Below are 25,225 nucleotides of genomic sequence, written 5' to 3'. Positions count from 1 at the left end.
TTTTCTTCTATTTTTGTGATACCTATACTCCCCCAACCCCCAACAGAGTTGATTCTGGCCCTAGGATCGAAATTCTTTAATGCCATAAGATTTTATTCTCAAGTCAGAAACACTTTTCTTCAACAAAGTGAAAATATTTTAAGCTGTGATGACAGTAAAATTTAACAATAGTTTGTTTGGATTAGACTTAAGATAATATGCGAAATGAAAGATTTTATACAACCGATTGTGACCACTCACTTGGTTTTTAGCTGGGAAAATAAAACCCACACAGTATGTTCTCCTGCACAGGGAAGATGAAAAGGGAGGGAGTTAATACCTCAGCTGGCCACCGCGGTCTTGTTTGTCTTCTCACAGTATGCTTTAATATTCAGCCCTCTGATGGTCTCAATGGGCACAGTAGATCGATCACCTGTTGAGCCTCTGAGTAGACGGTGAAAGTCTGGCTTTGTGAGGTTCTGCATAGCTAAGGTCTAGCTCGGTGCCTGGTATTCTGGGGCTGTAGAGCAGTGACTTCTGTTGTGCTCATTCTCCTGGAGGCAGCGGTTCTCAACCTCCCTAACGCTGCGACCCTGTAATATAGCGCCTCATGTTGTGGTGACCCCAACCACAAAGCTATTTTCATTGCTACTTCATAAATGTAAGTTTGCTGCTGTTATGAATCGTAATGTAAATACCTGTTTTCCGGTGGCCTTGGCAGCCCCTGTGGAGAGTCATTCCACCTCAAAGGGGTCACAACCCACAGGTCGAGAACCACTGTTTTAGAGCGCTGTAAGCAGACACCTCAGGTAGGCCACTGAAAACAGAACCAAGAACGGATGCCACCTAAGTGGATGCCACCTAAGTGCAGCTCAGTGAACACTGAGTTCATTGGGGTTCTTTGTTGGAGCACAGGTTACGCAAGGGCAGCTGCTCAAGGGCACTGAAAAGCCCACACCTGCATGGTGACAAAATTAAGAAAGCTTCTTTCCTGGAGCTCCTGCATAACTCCTCCTGCATAACAACTTGAAGGCATCTCTACAGTGAGCCTGCTCTCCCTAGCAGTTAATTGATGGTTTTTTGTTGTTGTTGTTGTTTTTTTGTTTTTTTTAATCCCTGGAGCTGGGCTTTGCAAATCTCATGGCTTCCATGTTTTTCCTTACGCCTTGTAAGTGTCAAGCAGCTGGTAAGCTACTCTTACCAGCCTCCTCCTGCCTTTGCAGAGTAAATGTTTCAGTTGGGAGGAAACAGCCACACACGCTCCTTGAATTAAAAGGTCCATACATACAGAGTTCAGTACATACCATCCTTTTCCTGTCTCTTATCTGTTTATCTTAATGACATTGATTTCCCCCTCTGGGAATTTTACTTGCTTTGTGTAACATTGGCCTGGTAGAGAGGCAAGCTAGTTGGATATAACTGGACTTAATGATTTACGCAGGGGGAGTTTCACGTAGGTTATAAATGGTGGCTTCTATATGTCTGATATGAGAGAGGAGATTTCAGGGAGAGTCTCTGAGCACTGGAAAGGACAGTAATTAAAGATCATTTTTAGGGAGATGCAGTTTAGACTGTTAGCCTTGGATTTGGAGCATGACCAGGGAGGCGTGGTTGCCCCAGTTCCGAGAGAAACCCTGTACAGTGATGTGCATGTTAGAAGTGGAGTCAGCCGCCATGCCGTAACCTGCAATCCCAGCACTCTGGAGGCAGAGGCAGGCGGATCGCTGTGAGTTCAAGGCCACCTGGGTCTACAAAGCAAGTCCAGGGCAGCCAAGGTTACGTAGAGAAATCATTTCTGAGTCCCCCTCTCCCCCCAAAAAAAAGTGGAGTCAGCCTGGGGCTAGGTGTGGAGCACACCTTTAGTCCCAGGACTTGAGAGGCAGAATAAGGCTGATCTTCATGGGTTCAAGGTTAACCTGCTGTACCCAGTGAGTTTCAGGCCATCCAGGGACACACAGTGAAACCCTGTCTGAAAAAGGCTGTCTAATTTCTGTCCCCCAAATACTTGTTAGTTGTTGATCAGATAGATTTGTGGGTAGAGTTCCGGAGGCATCCCTCAGGTAATCTTTCAACCCTGCTGCAACGGAAGGAGGTTTGGAAAAGGAGGAGTAAGGGAGAAAATTGGAGGAGCCATCCTTTTGGGAGACTTAGGTCATGAAGGTGTACGTTAGTGTCCTCTGGACGGCAGTCAGCTTGAGGGAACTCAGGTAAGTGAGAACGGTAGCACAGAAGCCGGCCACTTGTTCCTAGGTGCTGCACTACCCTCTCTGGACTCTGCAGCATCATTTCAAGTAAGCTGGTGCTCACTCCCACACCTCTCAGCATCCTTCATCACCTCTCCACCCGGGAGACAAAGTGTCCCAGTGGTTCAGGAAATATTTTTCCAAAATAGCAAGTGAGTCTTCCGACACTTAGAGGGTTATGAAAATTACAGCAGGCACACAGGGCATGTGATTGTCTTTTATTCCTGAGGTTTCTTAGTGGATTAAGGGAATGGAGTTGAAGCCAAGTTCCTTTTGTAGGGGGTAGGGTGGGAATTAGGAGAAAAATGTTTTGGAGTGGAAGGTATCCCAGAACCTGTTAAGATGGCATTATGCTGCTGATTCAGCTAAAACCTAATGATTGTTTATAGAACCTAATGATCCTGGATAGGATCACGTTGACAGAGGAGGATAAGTACTTTCAAGATAGGTTTTGTGCACAGATCAACTTTTTTTTTTCTTTTTTTTGGAGCCCAAGGACCCTGTTACAATGTGGTACCAGGCAAGGGGAACCTGTGCAATCTTGCATAAAACTCAATTACTGCTGCTAAATAGTTGCTGTCAGCTCTTAATAAAGTCCTCTCACTACTGAGAGTTAAGACATTTTATTCTCTCCCTGTCCTACTGGGAGGTGTAAATATATAATTAAGTTTGGATGTAATTAATCACTTTTGAGTTGTTTGTTCCAAGCTTTCAAGTATAAACCACCTCAAATCCCATTTTGATTAAAAATCACAGGCAGCTCATGTCTCCTAGGATGCCGGGTGTAGGTGAGGTCATGAGTTACCCAGTGCGCAAATGTTCACTGTAAGGACATTTTTATCGGAGTTAAAGCCCTCCTCCTCTGCTGATTGGAGCGGCAGGGTTGCCAGTGGCTTCGCTCCTCTCCGCTGCGCCTTGTCTTATCTGTGGGCTCATGGTTTCCTTCACACTCTGCTTTAAATGTCTGACTAGACACTGTGGGCGATGCATTTGGATTGTTTATCCCGTTAGAGTTGAGGTAGTGGCTGCGTTTCAGCTGATCACTGTGATCCTCTTCAGGCTTGGTTTCAGGCTTTGTTAGGTAGATCTGCTTCTGTCTCACCCTTAGTGCTGGGATGTGGCCCCCGTTTCCAAGATGTGACCCTTCAGAGGACCACTGGGCAGTGTGAGGTGCGGACCAAGCCTGGGACGTTTTTATCAAGCTCCTCTGTTTTAGCAGGACTTGCTTTCTAAGTCTTTGCAGCCATCTCACTCTCTCTTTCTCTTGGGTCTTGTTTTTTCATCTCCCTTTTGTACAGCTAGAAACCATTGAAGGGTCTGCATAGAGTTGTGTTCATACTTTGAGCTACACCTCCCAGGATGTCACCTTTTCCAGGGTTTTGCCTTTCAAATTCCATTTGTCTCCCAGCTCCTGATGCCTCTGCCTTGCTCTCTGTTGGAAAGACATCCACTGCCTGCTTGCTTTTTTTCTGTAGTGCTGTCTGAACTGGAGACAGCAGCTTGCAGAGGGAAAACAGCTGAATGTGGGTTTTCTTCATTTGCTTCCTTCTCCTCTCAAGGCCTATGTCCTTTGTTTTATAAAGCTTTTAATATCTCATCCTGAGTTTATAATTTGTATGTACAAGAAAGTGGCTCTGGTGATTGTTGCTGTTGTTCTCAAGGATGCAAATTGGAATTGCTAGGGTCCTTCACCATTGCCTGTTGTGGGTGAGGTGCTTAGCACAGCGTTAGAAAAAGAAGGAAAAGTCACACGTTAAGCCACACAGTTGCAGAGGTTCCTGTGGATGGGAGCTTGCTCCTGGAAACCTTTAGTTTGTATCTGAAATTTACATTTTAAAGTACATCTGGATGAATGCAGAATGTTATAAAATGCAATCGTGTGTCACATTTTATCCAAATCTTGTCTGCTAGCTGCAATAAACATGAGCAACTAAGTATTTTCTTTGCCAGGATTAGGAGTGATGTTGGTGGTCCAGGCATCTGAAATCCATCCAAGAAAACTGGGCTGGTTGCCTTCATTGTCCTTTTAACACATTTGGGTATCGTAGCAGAGATCAGAGAACTGGACTCCCTCAGAACTCAGCACGTGATGGAGGCTGTGTCCCCCCGTGCTAGTGCTGCAGTGGTGGTCTCAGAAGGGTGTGTTCCCAAGTTGTGGCTGACTCAGCATTAGGCCTTTTCATCACCTTCTCCTTAGTACATTCACTGCTCTGAAGGGGAGCTGAAGATCAGAGCCCTACAGTGGGACTGTCCACAGGCCAACCATTTGCTTGCTTTTCTGCCAAGCTGTCCCTGCCAGCCTGGTTCCTTCACACTGGGTGCCCTAGTCACCGGAGTATCTTAGGCTCTCCAGAAGGGCGTAGCAGGGCCAGCCGTACCTCCATAGTCTCTTCATTTTTTTTTTCTATAACCTCATTTAAACATCAAATGAAGAGTGGTATCCTTGCCTTATTAAACACTTTTCACAGGGTAGGTTTTTTTTTCTTCTTTCTTTCGATTAACTCAAGAGTTATTTATTGTGTGGATGGAGAGAGAGCTCAAGGGTTGGTAAAAGTACTTGCCCCTCTGCAGAGAACCCAGGTTTGTGGCTCACAACTATCTGTGATTAGCTCTAAGGGATCTGAAGCTCTGTGACATCTGAGGCCAACAGGCAAATGGTGCACATACTTACGTAGAGACAAAACACCCAGACACGTAAAGTAAAAATAAACAGAATCTTAAAGAGAGAGTGACTTATCAAGTCTCATCAGGATTTGCCTGGATCCTCTTCCTCTGTGGCCTGGCAAGGTCGTATCACCACGGGGAAGTGATCAAAGAGCAGGCAACTGAGTTCATGACAGAGGCAGCCCTTGTCCCCTTACTTGGGAACCCATATGGAGACTGAGCTACTGATCAGCTACATCTGAGCACCGGGTCTAGCTATGGGCAGATGGCAGAGGAGGAGAACTCCCCCTTTCAGTGGACTAGAGGACAGGGATAGGAGGGGAGAGGAAGCAAGGGTGGGCCTGGGAGGTGTTGAGGGAGGGGCTTCAGTCAGGTTATATAATGAATAAATTGTGGGGAAAAAAAGAATAAATCTATGAAATTAAAAAAAAAAAAAACAAACCAAAAAGAGTGACTTATTGTAGTCTGCCTGTGGGTACTCTGGCAGCGCCCAGCGTCAAGTCTGTGGTGGTGGTTGCAGTTAATCGACACTATTATGTTGCTTTATAGTCTCTGGAAAGTAAGGCGGCAGCTGTGGCCAGTTCACTGGGCTGGATGACTTCAAGCGGTGGAGGGGGATCCCTGCAGGGCTGTTGTGAAGTCAGGTGAGAAATAGCCAATCGCAGCTGCAGCAGTGAACAGCAGAGCTGGGGCCATAGTGAGGGGCTTAGGCACAACCTCAGGTGTGGACTTAGGTCACTTCCTGAAAACCCAGTCATCAAGACCAGTGATACCTTGATGCCACATTTCAAAGTATCAAAATTAATGCCAAAAATGGTGAAAAATTCCAACATGCTGAATAAGGGGATCAGCAATACTGATTACTGTCTTTGCTTCAGGCCCCGGTGTGGCTCAGCCTGGCGCTTGCGAGTGGATTAAGTCTTGGAAGAGTCCTGCCTGGAAACATGGGCAGAACATAGATTTCTATGTGGATAGACTCAAGTGTGAGCCTCCTTCCTGCTGGCGATCAGATCCTTGGCAATGGAATGACCACAGTGCTAGCCGACTCTTGTTCTAGACCAAGTTAAGGTCTGGGACAGTTAAGCTGCCGTCAGTTAAGCTGTCTATATGAAATACATACTGGTAAATTCTTGCCTGTCAGCCATGTGGCTGCTCAGAGAGTTTAAATAATTTCCCCAGGATCTTCAAACTTTTTAAAAAACTGACTCAAGATGACCTTTTGGAAAATGTGCCGACATTTTTTATCTCAGTTCACCTATCAATAAAATGGGACCAAACTGCTTATTAAAGTGCAAGCTCAAACAAGGCCTCCCAAAAGGAAGTGTGAAACATTTGAAATACATTACTACTAGAATACGATTGAATCTCTTCTTTTATTAATTGGAATTTATTTATTTACTTACCTGTATTTATTTTTGTGTGTGTGCCATGGCATGCATAGGAGGTCAGCGGACAGCTGTCAGGAGCTCGTTCTTTCCCATTATGTGGCTTCTGAGGCTTGAACTCGGGTTGTCGGGCTTGGCAGCAAGCACCTTTATCTGCTGTGCCTTCTTGCCGGCCCCTTAGTTCCTGACCTAAAAGTCAAAACAGTGGTATTAGGTAGGCCAGAGCATCTCACTTGAGGGTCAGCCTCCCCCAGTGCCCTCTGCCAGTATATGATGAGGTGTAAGAAAAAGGCAGTCAAGTGAGGCATGGAAAATATTGTAGAAAAAAATTAAATTAAAAAACCCGAAATGTTCCCATTTCCTGATTGAGAATGAGCAGGGCCAGAGCAGTTTTGGGCAGCTGGGACATGAGATGGGTGAAATCCAGGGGCTTCTGAGATGTTGCTGTCTGCACAGAATCACCCTTTAAACGCAGCCCGTGGTGTTTGCATAGTGAGTTCCCCATGCAGGGATGTGTGTCAAGCAAGGCTTTGCCTCATGTAACAGTGCCATTCCGGCTCAAGCCTTACTCGCACTGTCCTTTCAGACTCCTTCAAGCTGTGTGTGTGTGTGTGTGTGTGTGTGTGTGTGTGTGTGAAAAGCCTTGCACATGGGAGTCCTGACCACCAGTGTCTTCAGCGCATGGTAACAGAGTCCCTGTGCTTTCCAAATCCTCTTGACGCTTTAGGCTGGACCCAAAAATGTTGTCCGATGCAGAAGGAGAAGGCCGTCCGTAGGCTTTGCCTCACTCTCTGCCTGTGCTGGGTAGCTGCCAATAAATTAAATCAATTAATTTTGGCTCACAAAGCTGGCAGGAATAGATCGGAGTTTAGCTCAGCTCCTTTGAACACCATCTCCAGATTAACCGTAATCCTGTGTGAAGTTGCTCATTGTTCAGGCATACCTTGTCAGCACCATCATTTCATATAGGAATTCTTTTTTTTTTTTTTTCCCCTACTTCTCTTCCCTGGGAAGCAGAATGAGAAATGTTTCTCTTTCTAGAGAAGCTTAATTAAATTCTTCATTTTAGTTTTAGTTTTTCCTATATCTACCCTTAATCAAAATTGAATGGAAATATAATTATGTAGAGATTCCCAAGCTTTGATAAAATAGCATAAACATGCAGGCATGCTGGAGCCTTTTCCTCGATGCTCAGGAGTCAGACTTCCCAGGAGTGAAGCTGGGCGTCTCGCCCTCTTCTTTTTACGTGTACGTATCTGTGAATGGGTGTGCATGCATGTGCGGAGAGTGTGCTGTTCCCATATTTGTATAATTTGAGTTCTATTTTACATCCAACCCGGTGCAAGGTAAGTTAACATTTCTCTTCGATTTTGCTACATTTTCTAGGTCTCTTTTATCACTGTTAGTGACCTTTCTTTCCTGAAGACACAGTCATCTGGGTCTAAGGTCCTCGGACAGGAACACCAGGCTTCCTCTTCTTCTGATGCCATAGCTTCTGTTTAATGTGCTCCTCTCAGAAACAGTCCCATTGTTTTCGTGAGAAGGACTTTAGGAAAGAGGAGCGAAGGCTAGGGCAGTGGTGATGGGTGGCATTGCTGAAAGAATAAAGAATCACATCCCCCCTTTCCCTCCTGTACAAAGAGAAAATTTGTGAGAACATAGTCTGGCTTGGAATCTTAGTGGTACTAGAAGCCCTTAATTGCAGTTTCCTGTTCTACAGAGGTGGTTCCTCTCTTGGATTGTTCATATGTCTCAGTGTCTCTGTCACACGGGGCAACTACAGACTGTTTTATCAAATATGAACTCCTGGTGTCCCCTATAGGATGGCAAGGACCCAGAGGCACTGCCTTTACACGTGCCCTGGGTGGAGGTACTGTGGATAAGGAAGACAGAGGCTTCTTAGGCCTTCCTTTCCTGGCAGTGTAAACAGACCAAAAACGGCCTAAATATGGCTCCATCTTGGTTGCCTTCTTTCAGTTGAAATTCTAGTCCATGCAATGTCTTCCTGAACCAGAGTGTGCAGCAGTCTGGTTTCAGTGACAGCTAAAGTGGTTGGGGCAAACATTTCTATAGCACATGTTAGCGTGAACGTGTGGTGATGGAATGCCTAGCATGTGAGGTTGGGGAAAGGGCCCAAGCACAGGAAGAGAGGGCAGCTGGTAGCAATTACCTTCCTTCCCTTGACTTTCTGGCTTGGTGTTGACTCATCGTCTTGCCAGACAGAGTTGGCCAGGTAGGCTTGTGGCTGTATTATGCAAGAAACTCAGAGTCCCAGAATCTCGTAAGCTAAGAAGAAGAATGGGTTTGGAAAGAGGGAGTGATACAAAAACAGAGGCAGTGATGGGTGGTTTCCACAGGCTTCGCAGTTTGTTCTTTTAGTTGAGAATTCAGGCATCTCACAGTCACATCTGTCCAGCAACCTATCAGCCAGGTTCGATTAATTTTAGGGATCCGGAGTAAGTGAGTATCTGTTAGCCAAGTATTTGGTTACCCCAAATTAGCTCATGTCCTTTACTGCTTGTTTCCTCTAATTATATAGTACATATCCAAACCCTCAATTATCCAGAATAAACCAGGCTGCCTGCTCCGTGTGGAAAACAGTTGACAGCGGTTATGATTTTCTTGCCTAGCCCTTGGCAGGCCTTAGTCATTTAGCGTCCTGGCCCTTTAAGATTGTGAAACTCTGGCTCTTGTGTAAGTCAGGCAAGTCTCCTTGAGGAATTTCTTCACTGGGCAGCCTGCCCTTCCGAAACCTTAGTCATTGTGAGTGGTACCCTGGAACCTCCTTGACTCTAATTTTTCTGCCATAGCCCTATTTGTCTATAATATTTGTGGTCTCTGACTCTCGGACTCACATTGCCGAAACTCATGCGTGTGAGTGTCTGGGTCAGTCTTTAAAACTGGACAGCACTTGACTAGTAATAAAAAGGTGACTCACTTCCTTCCAGGCAAAGGCTGGCACTGACTGTCAAGAGTTTGTAAGGCGCTTCTACAGCACAGCTCTGTGCTGAGCTTTACGTAGTCCTTCTAAATTGTTGTTTGCTTTTGGAGTCAGGCTCTCTCTCCACAGCCCTGCTTGGAACTCACTATGTACACTAAGCTGGCTTTGAACTCACAGAGATCTACCCGCCTCTGCCTCCTGAGTGGTGGAATTAAAGGCGTGCACCACCATACCTGCCTCCTACTGGGTTTTATAGGAGTTAATGACAGCATCATGAGCAGGGGAGTGAGCGGGAGGAGCCTTTATACTGAGTTGAAAGGAATGCCTGAAAATGAGGTCTGGAGAGAAGTCCTACATGAATTTCTCTAACGGTTGACTCCCTTTGAGGTTCAACTTTGTATTCTCTTCCCAGACACTGTCTCTCTCACATCAGTTGTTTACATGCTTCCTGTAACTTACCTGAAGGCTGGCAATGTCTCCCGTCACTCTGTGCTGAAGAGAGCAGGCTGCTGCACTGGCCTGGAAAGGGATAGAGGTCCTTTGGGCTCTGGGTTTCTTCTTGTGCCCTTATTGTTTGAATACATTGTTAGTTCTCTTTTGTGTGATCTTCACCTCCTTGTGCTTCCTGTGAGGGCTTAGCGCCACGTGAGACATGAGCAACAATCCACTTCCATAAGCATGCATGGCCCATTTCAAGAACAGCTGGCCACCATGAGGGCTATGCTGGGTGGGTGGGTGGGGCATGGGAATGATTGTTGCTCAAGGAGTGGGACTTGAAGTTATTACATCCTGGGTAGAAGAGCCGAAGAAGCCAGTATTGAGGTCATCATAGTTCAGAGGAGGTTAAAGGGACTTTAGGCTGTGTGCACATTCCCATTCTTTATATTTTATATGTGAAGAACAGAGGCCGAACACAGCTGAGTGAGTTACTCTGTATTACATGACGGACTGGAATATAGACAGGGACTGAGCTATTTTTCTTGATCCCACTAGGCAAACTGGACGTCTAACCTGCTCTTTTTCTTCATGGTAGCAGCCCTTTAAGAACTGGTGTGGGTGAACATGTAATCATGAAGGCAGAACTTAAAAAGGAACAATTTTGGGTTTTTGTGGAGCGGTTTAAAAGACCAGGCATTTTCGTGTTTTAAAGTTCGCTGACTGCACACGGAGTGGAGATCATTTGTAGTTCCTGGTGGGGTGTGTGTCCCTGGAGTTCCAGGGCTCTGAACAGAATGGACAGACACGAGACAGCTTTAAAGTGACTGTTGGAGACTGTTTGGTCAGGCATCTGGCTTTTAGAAAAGCTTTGCCTATTGTTACGATGTGTGTCAGAGTCCTTGCCTGTATGTGTGAATGTGTGCCACATGGATGCTTGGTGCTCCTGGAAGGCCAGAAGAGGGCATCAGATCCCCTGCCGCCAGAGTTACAGAGGGTTGTGAGCTGCCTTGTGAGTGCTGGGAACTGAGTTCTGGTCCAGAGTTCCCCGCCGCTGAGCCACCTGTCTACAACCAAGCATCTTCTTTTTACTGCAAGGGAGACTGATGATGAGACAGGTGAAGTGACTTGTTCAAAGTTAAATGTCCAGCAGTAGAGCCAAGGCTGGTCTACAGGAATGGGCTGTGGGCAGCAACTTAGCCAGAAGGGTCGGTCAGTGGCCATCCTGGAGCCCTGGGCAGAACATTTTAAAAACCACATGCTAATTACACTTTAACATGGACTCAGGTAGAGAATAAACTCCTAACTGGTAGACACACACAGTTAAGTACATTCACACACACGTTTGTGTGTATGACAGCCTTGGACTGTGTGTGTATATATACACACATGCATGTCCTTGAGCATCTACCCATGTCCTCAAAGTGTCTCCTAGAACCATCGTGACTGCTCCTGGGCAGTGTCTTCAGTAGGGTGCTGAGGAGAATGTAGGGACAAACTGGCTTTTCCCTGGCTCAGTCTAATCAATGAAGCACCTCTCCAGAGACTGCATGAAACAGGACATGTGTGTGTGTGTGTGTGTGTGTGTGTATGTGTGTGTATGTGTGTGTGTGTGTGTGTGTGCGCGTGCACGTGTGTGTGTGTGTGTGTTTGATGGTTTCTGCCGTAGATTGGATTTGGCTTCTGCCTGGAAGCACAGATTCAACCTGGGCTACTTCAGGCTCTCAGGTCTGCAGTGCTTGTTGCCAATGCGGCCCCTAAAATGTTTTCTTGTGTGCTTTTGCATTTGCTTTAGATGAGCTTCAGTGATGCGCTCAGCATGCCTGTCGGATGTTTACTTTCCGTGGTATGAAAGACCACAAACCACTGTAAAATCTCAAATACTTTTTACTCTCAGTAATTGATTTTTGCCCCTGCATTTGGCCATGTTTCTAGATAAATGACACGTTAGGGTTAGCACTATTAATGATGTCGGCAGATGTCCGTTATTTTTATTATCTTAGGCATTTGATTGATTGATTAGTTTTGGTGTTGGCGTCCACTCTGGCGTCTTGCTCTCTACCCCTGAGCTACATTCCCAGCCTTTGTCTTTGGATTCATGCAGAGGCTGTGACAGCCGACAGTGATACTCCTCAGACCATTGGGCTGCCTTTCTGAAATTAAGCATACTTCATAATGACTATTTCTACACTGGCCTGGTTTCTACAGCCCTGTTTTATTTTTCTCCTTCTCCTCCTTTTGCTGTGGGCTTGGGAGTTAAACCCAGAGCCTCACACATGGGAATCAAGTGCCCTAACCAACTATTTATCTCTAGCAGAAATGGTCTTATTTGTAGTAAACAAGAGTTAACCCAAACCGTAAGCATTTTTGCCTTTACCATGTCAATGCTGTCCTGCCTTCAGCGTAAGCATTGGCAGAGTTCCTTAGAGTTCTAGATAGCACGTGTTACCGGCCAGGCGCCACCTTATGTGCCCATCAAGAATGTCACCAGCAATAGTTACTGTGCTGATGATCCACACAGAGATTTCTCCTGAGGACAAGTGTGTGCCAACCCGCCTTAGGGCCTAAGGGCCACTGGAAAACTTCCTGTTTTTCCAGGAGAAGGGGCAGATGCCAGAAGAGCCACTGTTTTCATGTGTGTTGTGTTAACATGCAGAGGGAGTTCTTGAAGCAGATGAGCTGCGATCACAACAGGGAATCATGCTCGATCCCTCTGGTGTCAGCTCTTGGTTGGTGCCAGTTTCCAAGCTGAGATGGTCTGGGCTGGATTACGGCCCAGGGTTCTACCAAACAAAGGAGAGACATAATTCAAAGAAGTGAAAATCACACATTTTTCTTTGGCAAATGATTGTTCTCATTACTATCAAAGTAGTAAATGTCAGTGGATATAAATGCTACAAAACTTATCCTTTGTGTGGACAAGTTTTGGGGATGGCAGTTGTGACAGTGATAATTTTAATAATTGTGTTTGCTCTTAAAAGTGTCGTTGAGAGGTGTGCAACCTCAGCCAACCCCAGAAGCAGAGCTGGTGCTAGCTGGTGCCTGCTTTCAGGCACAGCAATGCAGCACGAGCCTCTTACACAGGTACTGCCACTATTGGCTGTATGTGAGAGTTGGTGTGTGGAAGATAGACATGTCTCCCTGTGAAGCTGTGTAACTTTACATATAGCAGAAAAATGTGATTTAAGGAAATCTACTCCATATGGGGTTGGGTGGCTTTGAATAAATAGTCTTGGGTTTATGAAGCTTAAGGGATAGGTGTTCTGTGTACCAAGAAACTTAATTAGCTTAAAAATCCTTTAGGTAAATAGCTCAACCCAGTGTTTCCCAAACTTCCAGTGTAATTGAAGTCTAGAGTCTTTAAGTTGTAAAGATTATGTGGACCCTTGCATCATGCCCTTTGGCGTCTGGTGAGAATGCAGGCGTCCAGCTGCTGAATGACTTCCATATGCTGGTCACTGTGTTTGACACATGGGGGATAGTAGAGAATTATTGCTGTCTATCAGGGAAAAGAAATAAGTATAGTAAAGGCTAATGCAATATGTCATATTTATGGGAACATGAAGTGGGGATGTCCCTTCCAAACCTTCCCTTTCCCTTTTCTCATCCCCTTCCCCTTTCTTCTTCCTGTAGCATCCCCTCCTCCTCTTCCTCCTCTTCCCCTTTTTCTTTTGGGGAGCAGGGACAGGGTCTTACCGTTGGAGCCTCCCAAGTGCAAGTATAGGCGGCATGGGCCACCCTGCCCAGCAGGAAATGACACTTAAGCTGAGGCTTGAAGGAATTTTAGGGCATGGTTGTGACAAGAGGGTGGAGACAGTGGGGCTGTGACTGCCATGTGCACAGGGCTGGTGTGAGCAATGGTGGACTGTAGCACGTTCTTTGAGCTGGAAGAAGCTGAGTCCAAAGAAAATATGGCCCATGAAGAAAAGCTGTCTTGAGATGGTTGTTTGAAAACAATGCATCAGGTCAAAGTCCGCTAGGAATTCAGGGATCTTCCCAGGGCTTGGGCATGGTGCAGTGTTTGAGGCTTACATAGCACTGGCAAGGTCTGGTTTCATCAGCAGAACTGGAAAAGTCACGCAAACAGATTGTTAGGGTAATCCTAACGGCATCGCTTACACACTCAGATATGGACCAGATAGAACTCAGTGGCGTTAGGAGTGCTTTGTGGCGGTTACAGAGCAACAGGCATCTCCTCGCACCCAGTTTGTCTGTTACGGTGGAAGTTGCTTTTTGTAAACTCATATGATGAGAGAGTGTCTGTTGTGTTTCAGTCACATGTGAATATTTTTTCAGGGTCCAGGGCATATGGTGAAGGACTGATTATGTCCAAGAAGATGTGGGGAAAGCCACCTTCTGCTCCAGCAGCGACACGGGGCTCAGCATTGTTTGCGTGTCCCCATTCCATCTTCCAGAAGGCCGTGGCAGAGCCTGGGTGCTCAGCGCAGTCTCGGAGCTCTGATGAATGAGCTCAGACTGTCAGCTGGAAGATACCGCACTCACAAAGGTCCTGTGTAAATAAGGCATGGCTTTCCATCGGCGGGGCTCCCTGTTTCAGCCTCCGACCGCGAGGAGCAGTGCTGTGAATGAATGGTTCTGAGGCTGCGCCACTTGAGCCTCTTCAGTTCGGATTTATTAGACTCGGTGTGTTTATTGCTTCATTCAGACGAGGGGGTGGAAAAACGTGAACACATGAGAATCGAACGAGGTGGGGTTCCAGAAGACAGTCCACCTCCCAGCTCCCCTTGCTGTTTTTTCCTGTGGGAAACTTTTAATTTGGAAGCATTCAGCTAATGTGGGAATCAAGATTAACATTTTCTGAAATACTCGTACAAAAAAGGAAGAAATGTGCTGTCCAGGAAGCAGATTTACATAGAAGAAGAAAAAAAAAACACGCCTGCCCCGCAGTGTTTGGTAGTCTTTGTGTGTTAGATGTGAGTGTGTGTGTGTGTGTGTGTGTAGGGTTGATAATATACTGGTCTTTGTTTCCTTTACATCAAACTAAGAAGGCCCTAGAAAGCATGTTTTACCACAAACAGCCCGTTTGAGGCTCTGCTCTGCACACCAGTACTTCCCCTTCCTACTGAGTAAGGTATACTGTTTCCCTTTCTTTGGAAGGAGCAGCAGGGGGCTAGTGGGCGTGGGGATGGTGGGAAGAATGAACAAGATAGGGTGGCTTCCATTTTCTCCCTCCTACCAGGCAGTTAACTGTGACTCTGAGCTAGGGAAACGGCAACAACAGCCACGTCAGCAGCGAACACAGCCCAGCTAGTCGCCTTCGCACAGGGTCACAGAGGGAAGAGGGTTGAGGGTCTACTGAGGCATGGGCGAAGTTCTGGAAATGAGGGAAGTGCGGAGGTTACCCAGTGCAGCTGGAGCGTTTAGACTGGAGTCCAAGTGCTTTGGGGGCACCTAGATGTTTTCAGCCTGGCTTTGGGAATTGAAAGTTAAATAGGAACTTTCACTGGTTACTGCTGGCTTCGGCTGTTAGCAATTATTTTTTTATCTACTTTAACAGGCGAACGGGAACAGGGGAGGGGTGGGTGGTGGTGGTGGTGGCAGGAAACCTGGCTGGCATCGTGGTCACAGGAGAGAACAGTCTGATTTGGGGCCCTTCAAACTGTAGACCTTTGTTACTGGCCGGCGCTTAATTTGGTTTGTGGGTTCTGTTGGCCTCCCCCCATTTACCTTAATGACAGTTCCCCCTCCTGAGCTCAGCAGAGGCAGGCTGCCACTGCGGAGTGGAGGGCTGAGAGGCCCAGAGCAAGAAGAAAGTGGGTTGAAAGCTGAGTTCTGTTTAAAGAATTTTCTGCTGGAAACTAGCCCAGAGGGAGTCAAGAGGAGCTTTAATGAGTAGCAGCTGCATTGCAACGCAGCCCACAGGAGACATTTTCCCCCTCCATCCCACATTCTGTACAGTTCTTGAAAACTCATGATTTTGAAATTGCTGTCCTGTGAAGTATGCCCCTCTCTCTTGTGTGTGGTAGGGTTTTTGCTTTGTTGTTGTTTTTAATGGCCAAATCCTCACCAAAGATAAAATAAAACTCCTAAAAACAAAAACAAAAAGAGCTGCAGTGCAGCCTGGGTACAATTTGGGCTCACCCTGCTGCTAGAGCCTTTGGTGGGGAAAACGGGGTGAGCAGAAAAAGAGCACTATTTCTTCCTCAGACTTTAGTCATTTTGAAGCTGACGAAGCTTGTCGTTGCTTTTGGCTTTTCTCAGGATGGGTGTCTATTCACTTGGGAAAAATTTCTGCCCTGTATTACTGGGGAGGCAGCCCGAGCTGCAGCCATCGCAGATAAACCATAGATGGGAACTGCCATTCACGTCCCTGCTCCATGATAAGAAAACCAGGCTGCTGTGTCTGTTAGAGGCAGGGCCTGGCTGGCTGTTTCAGGGAGAGAGGCTGTTAAGGTGGCCTTTCGGATGGAATCTGTCCTACTGCGCTTTGTTCTTTCCCGGCTTCACCCTGTTTTACTATCTGTGTGGAAAATGAACAGTAGATTCTTTGTGTCCATAACAGTGGACGTTTAAGAAATAGGTGGCTGACGTAGGTTTGTGGACCAGGCAGCAAGCATCTGCATCGTGTCTGTGGATTTGCTGTTGTGCATGTCTCTTAGGAACAGAATCACATCTGTGCTGTTTGGGTCTGGCTTCTTAGCATAATATTTTCAAGACTTGTCTCTTGTAGAATGTGTCAGGACTCCCATCTTCTTCATGGCCAAATAATATTTTATTGCATGGATATGATAGATATTATTTCTCTACTCATCAGAAGATGGGTAGTTGGGCTATTTCTGCCTTCAGCTATTATGAATCATGTTGGTATGAACATATGAACAATTTTTATATGAAGAATGCTGGTATGAACATATGCTTTCAGTTACTGTGGCATGTATGTGTATGATATGTATGGTGTGCGTGGCATATGTGAGAAAGAGAGAGAGAGTCCACCTGCATGTGCGGCAGAATTTTAAAGAAAGCTATATCTTATAATGGAAAGACTGAAAACTGTTGAAGCCACAAACCTGTAATTTTACTTAACAAACACACAGTATTTACCGTTCGCTGTACAGTGTTTTTAGTGCTGTAATGATGGAAAGATCAGGGAGGGCCACCGCTGTGCCTGAGAATCCATAGTGCCCAAATGATGAGCCAGATGTGCAGTCCAGGCGGGCTGGTTCCAAAGTGGGAGCAGCAACACAGGAACAGTTACTAAAGTCCTGCAGTCGCTGCAGGTGTGTGCAAGCAGAGACCGGTTATTGCCTCTTAGGGATATTTTAGAAATGCTTATGCCATTTGATAGAAATTACCTTCTGGTGCTCTTAGGTTCTGTTATTCAAGGATTTGTGGAGGTGGGAAAACAGCCAGCAACAAGATGTCTGGCCTGAGGCTTAAAAGATGATCAGAACTACTATCAAGAAAGAAACTGTGAACATGAGTGATAAGCATTACAGGAATTCAGTTAACAAGGCTTGTCAGAACATGGTAATTATGTATAACTTAGAGGGATTAAATAAAAGTGACTTCGAATTATGAATAGGATCCTTAGAAAATTAGAAGACTTAAAAGTTTCATGGGAAAATGATATTTTCCCAATGTTTCTTTTTAAGCCATTGGCAGGACATACCAAGGCGGGTACATGGTTTAGACAGCTGAACCAGTGACAAAGAGTGGTGCCTTTTGGAGTCTGTTACATTTAAGTCCCTGTAACAGCCACAAACATTAAATGCTTACAAGAGAGAAGAGCACTGCAGCCCAGACTTGAATTGAAAGTGGCCATAATGGATGAGGAAAAGGCAGACTAATTTCACCAGACCTGTGAGACAGGGCCACATGCCAGATGGTGCTGGCACTGACCAGGAGAGCCTCCAGTGGGAACAGGGAGGTCCTTTCCGTGAACTGTGCGATCTCAGCTAAGCCCAGCAAGTCCAACCCTTCAGAAGGTGAATGTGGTGACAGCTAGGCTAGGTGACTCCTGTGTTATGAGGAATAAGAAGTGGATGGAGAAGGAAGAGGACTATGCTCAGTAAGTTGGAGAAGCTTGTTTGTAAATGGAGATGCCTTTGAAGAAAGGAAGGGAAATGGGTGGTAGTGGAGAAGGCAGGTTAAAGGAGACCTACACATGGCTTAAGATAAAAGTGAAGACACAGTAATGGCAAGCCCAGGACATTACAACTCAGAAATCACCTCTCCATCAATAACTAGGTCTAGTTAGAATGTGTTCTATCCGTGGATTTTAGAGGCCTAACTCTGCTGTGTATCATCCCCGGACTGACTCAGGAAAGCTCTAACCTTTCACAGGCACTAAAGGCTTTGTGTCCTTGCTGGCAATACAGCTTCCCTCTGTCTCTATCCTTTATCCACTTTGGCATGGCAATATCGGGTCCCTTGCCATTCCTTAAGTAGGGTAGGGTTGCTTCCGACCTTAGGGCCTTTGTGCTCCGTGTCCCTCTTTCTTGCACACTTTCCCTCAGTCACCTGCCTCAGGTTTTCTATTGAAAGTTGAAATGTCTCTCTTTCCCTAGCCTCTGCCTCCAACTGCCTGGTGCTCATGGAGGTCAGAAGATGGTGCTGGGTCCCTGGAACTGGAGTTATCGTGACTGACCATGTGGTGCTTGGTCCTCTGCAAGAGCAGTCTGTGCTCTTACCTGCTGAGCCATCTCCCCAGCCCAGCATTCCTTTCTGAGTTACTTTCTCTTCTGTCCCATGTATCTTTTACTTTTTTGTTTTGTTATCTGCTAGAATTTACATTCATGAGCATAGAGGTTTTCCTGGCACAGTTGTTCCTTCATGTCAGTTGGTGACTGGCTCCAGGAATCCCACAGAGCCTTTATATAAAGTCACATAGTGTATTTTATTCAACCCGTGCATATCCTCCTACCTTAAGCCACCCGCACATTACCCTTAATGGTTAACACAGTGTAAGTGTTAGGTAAATGGCTGTCAAGCTCTGTATCTAGGGAATGGGGAAGCAGCCGAGGGTGGCCGGTACAGACACAGCCCTGCCTAACCCGGACTTTTTTGACCTATGGCTGAGTCCTTGGATGCTGACCTCCGTGTATCCATGACTACTAAGAAAATGTCTGGCGCATCGTCAGCATGTGCTAAGTGTTTGCTCGAACATTTAATGAGTACGTTTAATTTTTCGTGTGTGTGTGGAAAACTAGTAGAATGCCTATCCTTCATCATCATTAATGTCATGATTAATAAGCATATTGGATGCTATTAATAGGCCCCATGTCTTCTCTGCTGAGGAATTGGCAAACTGCTGCTCAGTTCCAGGGGCTGGATATGTTTGTGGGCCATGTGGTCTCACTGCAAATATTCCAGTCTGTTGTTGTGGCAGCCGTGGCCATCTGCAAATGAGCAAGCATGGCAGCGCTCCAATGGGGCTATTTATGGATGCGGAAATTTGAATTTATATATTTTCCAAGTGCCACAGAATCTTATTTTCCAAGTTTTTTAAGCATCTGCAAATGTAAAAACCATTCATAATTTATAGGCGATACAGAAATGGGCCTCACCAGACCCCTAAGCCATGCCTTGCTCTTTTCCACTATTGCTGGCTTCTTTAACATGGCTACTCAGTTGAAACTTATTTTCCATACTTGGTAGGAAACAACCATTTGGATTAAACCCTAGAAACAGAGAATTCAGAAATGCATCTTTGAGGTCCCAAAACTTTCATGTTGGTCCATTTTTGTTTTCCTGGGAACCTTGTTTTCATTGTATATTTATGATGCTGACATTTAAATGAGTTTGCATTTCCTCAGCCAATGCCACATGGCAGTTCTGGGGGTGGTGTAACAGTTGAGGAATGGAGCTGGGCAGAGCCCTCCTGGGTTTAGAGGCATGCCATTATTCACAGGGTACATGGTTCCCACCCCGGAGGATCAACAGGCCTGATGCCTAGAGGCCTGTTGTTGCGAGTGGGAGGTGGGATGGAGTTTCTTAGCAGCTTCCACAACACATTTCTTGAATAAGCTGCAAGTGCTTTTAATAATCCCTCTCAGGGTTAATTTTAGCCACTTTGGTGTTCTCAGTGCCTCTATTTATGAAAAAAGAAACCCAGCAAAGTTCCCCGGTCTATTGTCAAATCAAGCTGTGATTTGGATAAGGCATCATATTTTCCTTAGCAAGCATGGAGAGAAAAATGGTTTTCATTTGCTGAGCATTTTAATATTCACAGTCTTTTTTTCACATACTAGAGTTTGCTTGGTTCTCACACAGTGTAAATAGCCTTCTTAACTCTTGAAGATGTTAGTGAGGAGAACTCAGTCAACCCAAGGTTTTGGCACCTGGACACTTCTTAAAATTAACTAGTTTATTTTTCATTGTATGTCTGTGTGTATCTGTGTGTGGGCACATACATGTGAGATTCTTCTGGAGTTGTAGTTGCAGGCAATTGTGAGCTGCCCTATGTGGGTGCTGGGAACCAAACTTGGGTCCTTTGCAAGAACAGTGTGCTCTTAACCACTGAGCCATCTCTCCAGCCCCGCCACCTGCCTCTTGACAAGACCTTTCCCCTTCTGAAGTGCCCTCACTGTCTTCAGCCGGTTTGCTAGTTTCATCACTGTGAACTCTGCTCCCTGCCAGACATTCTGGAGAGTGACCTACTGATGAAGAAGCTCAAGGGTCCTGTCTTCTCCTCTTCTGCCACACTTCCCGTGCACGATTCTGGGAAGGGCTGGGAGGCTTTGGCTGGTTACATCACCACACTGTCCCTGTTACAGCCGCTGTCTCCACCAGTCGTTACAGCTACTGCGCAATTCTTCTGAGCATGTTGTCTTAGTTCCCTGATAGCGTGCCTTCCTCATTTTCTTGAAGACCCTGTGGCTAATGAGGTGTCTTGGGTATGCTCGGCAGAAACGGGAAGGAATTCAGCATGGCTTCGATGCTTCAGGTCACCAGGGAACACATGGCAGGAGCTGGATGAGGGTAAAGGTTTAGGTTTAGTTTGGTTCAAGGTAATTTAGGTAATGGTGGTACAGACTTCTAGATCACTTTCCTAACCTCTGAAAAGTAAAATGAACAAATAGGTTAATCAGGTATCAGGGACTCCAGCCAAACAGCAAACCTTATCATCGGAAGCAAAGTCTTTATGTTCCTTTTACAGTCGTTAGTGGTTTCAAACAACTTTCCCATTGAGAGTAAGAGTCTCCATCCTCCCAGATGCTGTTTAGAGAACACGGTTATAAGAGATGGGCATGGTTTGGGGTTGTTGTGTGTCCTCTGAATTAAGAGGAATGGTTTCTCGATGCTCTGACTTGGAAAATATGGGGAAAAGTTACTTTGAACCAGGAGCTCACATAGTCCTCTCTAGCCTTGATGTCAGCATGTAGCCTAGGATGGCCTTGAACCCCTGCCCCTCTGCTTTTCCCTCCCAAGCCCTGGGGTTGAAGATAGGTCATCATGCTCATCAGGAGCGTAACTCTTGAATCATTTCCCTGCTATACACACTTGTTTATGTGGTACTTGAGATATTCTGTGCACTCTTAATTATGCCCTGTGTTTTCCATTTGCTTATACATAAACATGTACAATGTCTCTTTGAACCCTTCCTGAACCTTCATTTCCTTCTCTGTCTCTGTCTCAGCTTCCTGAATGTAATCCAGAGAGCCACATGCAGAACAGAGAGAGAATTAACTTGCTGTTTCTCAGTTCTCACTTGAAAAGGGGCACATATGTTAAAACTAGAAAGTCTAGAGGGCTGAGTGTGTCTGTGTTCATGAGACTGTCTTAGTCCTGTCAGCTGCCTCGTCAGAATGAGAAAGTTACCGACACGAAGGAGGCAGGTGTGCACGGTGCTCTGTGCGTCGTGGGCAGGTCTGTGGGTGTATTTCACCTCCGAGGAAGGGCCTTGCTGGCCAGCTGAAGCAGACCCTGCTGGATCACACACGTAGTCTTCTGTTACCTGCCAGGACTCGTGTGGGCTCGGGAAGTTAATGAGTTCTCCGAGCACCCTTCTCCTGTGGTCAGGGAGTTTGCAGGTTGTCCCTTCAGCTGTCCTCAGTCACACTTGAATGTTTCCTCGCACGTACCGCATCATTTGCTAGTCTTTGGACTTCCAAAGCGCCAGGTGTTTTTCATGGACTCTTTTTTTTTTTTTTTTAAATGCAGATGTCCAGAGGGCTTCTTGGGAGAATATTGTCAGCATCGAGACCCCTGCGAGAAAAACCGCTGTCAGAATGGGGGTACTTGTGTGATACAGGCCATGCTGGGGAAAGCCACCTGCCACTGTGCTCCAGGATTCACAGGGGAGGACTGCCAGTACCCGACCTCTCACCCCTGCTTTGTGTCCCGGCCCTGTCAGAATGGGGGCACCTGCCACATGCTGAGCCGGGACACCTACGAGTGCACCTGCCAAGTCGGCTTTACAGGTAAGGGGGGGTCAGCCCGGGCCCACTCCCTTCTCAGAGGCAGCCCTCACCGCGCACATCGAGGTGTTAGTGCCGCCCCCTTCAGGTGCGGTAGTTACCTCTCACCCCAGGGACAACTCACCGCCATCAAAGCTGCATAGGGAAGGAGTTTATTCTGGCTTGCGGTTCCAGAGGAATGGTCCATAGTCACTAGAGAGCCATGGCAGCAGACAGCAGGCGGTCAGATCAGAAAGTTGGCTGCTGGTGACTTTTCAGCCACAGAACAAAGCAACAGAGTGGAAGTGGGTGAAGCTGCAGACTCACAGCCTGCCCTCAGAGATTTGCTTCCTCTATGACCGCCCCAAACAGCACTTGCCTGCTGAGGACCAAGTACTCAGGTGCTGGAGCCTGCGAGGAACATTTCCCATTCAGACCACCACCTTAGAGTCCCCCAGCTCCAGTGTACGTTCTGCACTATGGTAAAAGGTGGACCACGAGGAAAGTCTCAGGGACATTAAAAACCCATTCATAGATGAGTGCTAGCTGTTTTAGGCAAATAAAAGATTAAAAATATGATTAAAAGGACATGAAATATGTGAGATGCTTTACAAAATATAGAAAGAAACTAATTCAAGAATAAAATTCTAAAACATTTTCTATATTGAGGCATTGGGAATCTTTTTATCTTCCACTTCTTAATTTGTAGGATGAGCTGTCAGTGTATCCTCTATATTTAGAGAGTTTTAAGGGGTGGAGGAGGAGAAAGGAAAAGGGTCCTTTTCACATTCAAGGACTGGCTTTTCTGGTTTTTTAAACTTTTCTCCCCTCAACTTGATAAAAAAAAAAAAAAGATTTATTTGTTATTTTGGCTTTTGCCAGAGACACTAAAACAACAGTTCTAGAAATCTATAAGCCCAAATGAAAAAAGTACTCAGAAAATTAGACTGGAGCTGTTGTGTTTAAAGAAATATGTAGCATTGACTTGTTTCTGTCATCTAAGAGCTCAATTTAGTAACTTAAATTGACATTAAAATTAAATAATCTGTTATTTATTATTATTTATGCACTATGATTAATAGCCAATATATAACATAAGTGTATATTATACATCATATAATCAATATCAGTAATTAATTAATTAATTAATTAATTAGTCAGTTTGGTAATCTAGTATGAAGAATGTAAGTTCTACTCATTCAGCAGCAAGGTTGAGCGCCCGCTGTGGGGGCTCAGCCTTGTGGCTGTGATAGCCAGTGTGCTTGAAGGAGATGACACCCTTGTGGGTAGGCATCAAGGATGGTTTGATGCGGGCGGCAGATGTTGAATAGAGCTGTTAGTATAAGGGAGAGCTCCCTAGGTAAACGAAAAGGCAGCTGACATCCCAGCGAAGGAGCGGCTTCAGGAATGACTGGGGGTGTCGTGGAGCAGGTGGACGCAGACCCTGTGGCACTGGCTTCATGTGTCTGGCTCAGTCCCTCTGTGCTCTGTTCACCGAGTCTGAGCCTCACCTAGTGACCTCAGGGAGCTTCCCGAAAACACCTGAAGATCTCGAGGTGACACTCAAGCGATCTGTAAACTGTGAAGTCAGGGGGTCTCTGTGTAGGCACCCGTTGTCACCTGTTGGCTGGGAGAGGGAGCTGCTGAGTGTGGGACTGGCTCCCCCCATGAGTGGTACTGAGCTCTGTCACCTTCCCCGTAGGGAAGCTGTGCCAGTGGACAGATGCCTGTCTGTCTCATCCCTGTGCAAATGGAAGCACCTGTACTTCTGTGGCCAGCCAGTTCTCCTGCAGGTGTCCTGCAGGCCTCACAGGGCAGAAGTGCGATGCCGACATCAACGAGTGTGACAGCCCAGGACGCTGCCAACATGGTGGCACCTGCCTCAACCTTCCCGGTTCCTACCGGTGCCAGTGCCCCCAGGGCTTCACAGGCCAGCACTGTGACAGCCCCTACGTGCCCTGTGCGCCCTCGCCCTGTGTCAATGGAGGCACCTGCCGTCAGACTGGTGACTTCACTTTTGAATGCAACTGCCTTCCAGGTAAGGAGTTCCGTAGGCTTCTGGGAATGGGGACAAATCAACCTCAGGACGGAGGTGGAGGCTGCCTGTGGCTCAGATCTTCCTTTAGGAAGTGTCCTAAAGCAGGGAAAAGGGGAAGTGAGAGCTTGGTGTGGGGTGGGTTGCTGGGGAGGGAGAGGTTTTATGGGCTCACTGTGGTCTATAAATAGAGCAGGTGGTAATTTAACATGTCAAGAGTTTATGATGATGAGTGTTTAGGAAATTGTTTATTGTCCCTTTTGGAGAAACAGTGAAAAGAAATTGGAGGGCCAGGGCCAGGCAGATCTGGAGTGGGGAAAATTGTGAGCACCCCACAGTAGGAAGTGTGTGTATATGTGTGTCTGTGTTTAATAAAGTGTTATAAGCCAAAGTGACACCAAGACTGGAGGATCAGCTCTCCTTTATGCTTCTGCCCCCGACGGAACAGTTACCTCTCCTCTGTCCCCCTCTTGACTGGGGGGGGGGGAAGTAGCCCTTTCCATCCTTACATGGAGGGAGCATCCTTTGTCACTTTGACATAGGGGTTGGTGCTTTCTGCCTTGACATGGGGGTGGCCCTTCCCACACTCAAGCCGGAGACTTTTGAAAGAACCTTTGCCAATCAGTGGTCTTTTCTGACAAGCTGAGTGGCAACGTGGAGAGACTCATCAAGACACAACACTTTGCCACTCTCTTGTCTGCTCAAGTCCCCTAAGTCCACACACAACCGCAGAGGAGTCGTGTCGGGGCCCCAGTGCCTGGTGGTCCTTAGAGGGAGAAAGGAACAAGCCTGGCCAGTTCGCTTCACTCCATATAAAAGTGACGAGGAGGCTGAAAACCAAGAATTTTGATTGGGAACAGAGCACAAGCAGCTGGAGCAGATGAATTACTAAGCAACACAGATCTTGTTTTTATACAAATACCCTTCACACAAAAACAAAAGAAAGAAAACTGTGTGTGGGGTGTGTGTGTAATGCGCTAAACAAGCAGGATTGCATCAAAAGAAGTTGCTCAGCCATCCTTCGAGTGGGGATCTTAGATTCTGCTGTTGAGAATATGGCTCGCATATTCTTGTGTGTTTCATCTTAGGAAGTTAAAGGTCAATCTGTGATATAAAACCAAATGGTAATTTATTTACTTGAAACATTTTATGTTTAAGAATGTTTTGGCTACATGTATGTATGT

General features: G+C 46.2%; 1 protein-coding gene across 1 annotated transcript in view; it reads left to right on the top strand.

Annotated features, from left to right (window-relative positions):
• Positions 1–25,225, top strand: part of Notch2 (notch receptor 2) — a 138,332-nt gene that overhangs the window by 37,579 nt on the left and 75,528 nt on the right. Inside the window, exons 3-4 of the mRNA XM_055603705.1 lie at positions 21,771–22,030; positions 23,709–24,044. Coding sequence (XP_055459680.1) covers positions 21,771–22,030; positions 23,709–24,044 — 596 coding nt within the window. The remainder of the gene's footprint in view (positions 1–21,770; positions 22,031–23,708; positions 24,045–25,225) is intronic.

The sequence above is a fragment of the Psammomys obesus genome, unplaced genomic scaffold (assembly GCF_907164565.1).
Source record: "Psammomys obesus unplaced genomic scaffold, mPsaObe1.curated_primary_1811, whole genome shotgun sequence".
Lineage (NCBI taxonomy): Eukaryota > Metazoa > Chordata > Mammalia > Rodentia > Muridae > Psammomys > Psammomys obesus.
The sequence above is the reverse complement of the archived record's forward strand: the minus strand, read 5'-3'. Positions and strand labels throughout refer to the sequence as shown.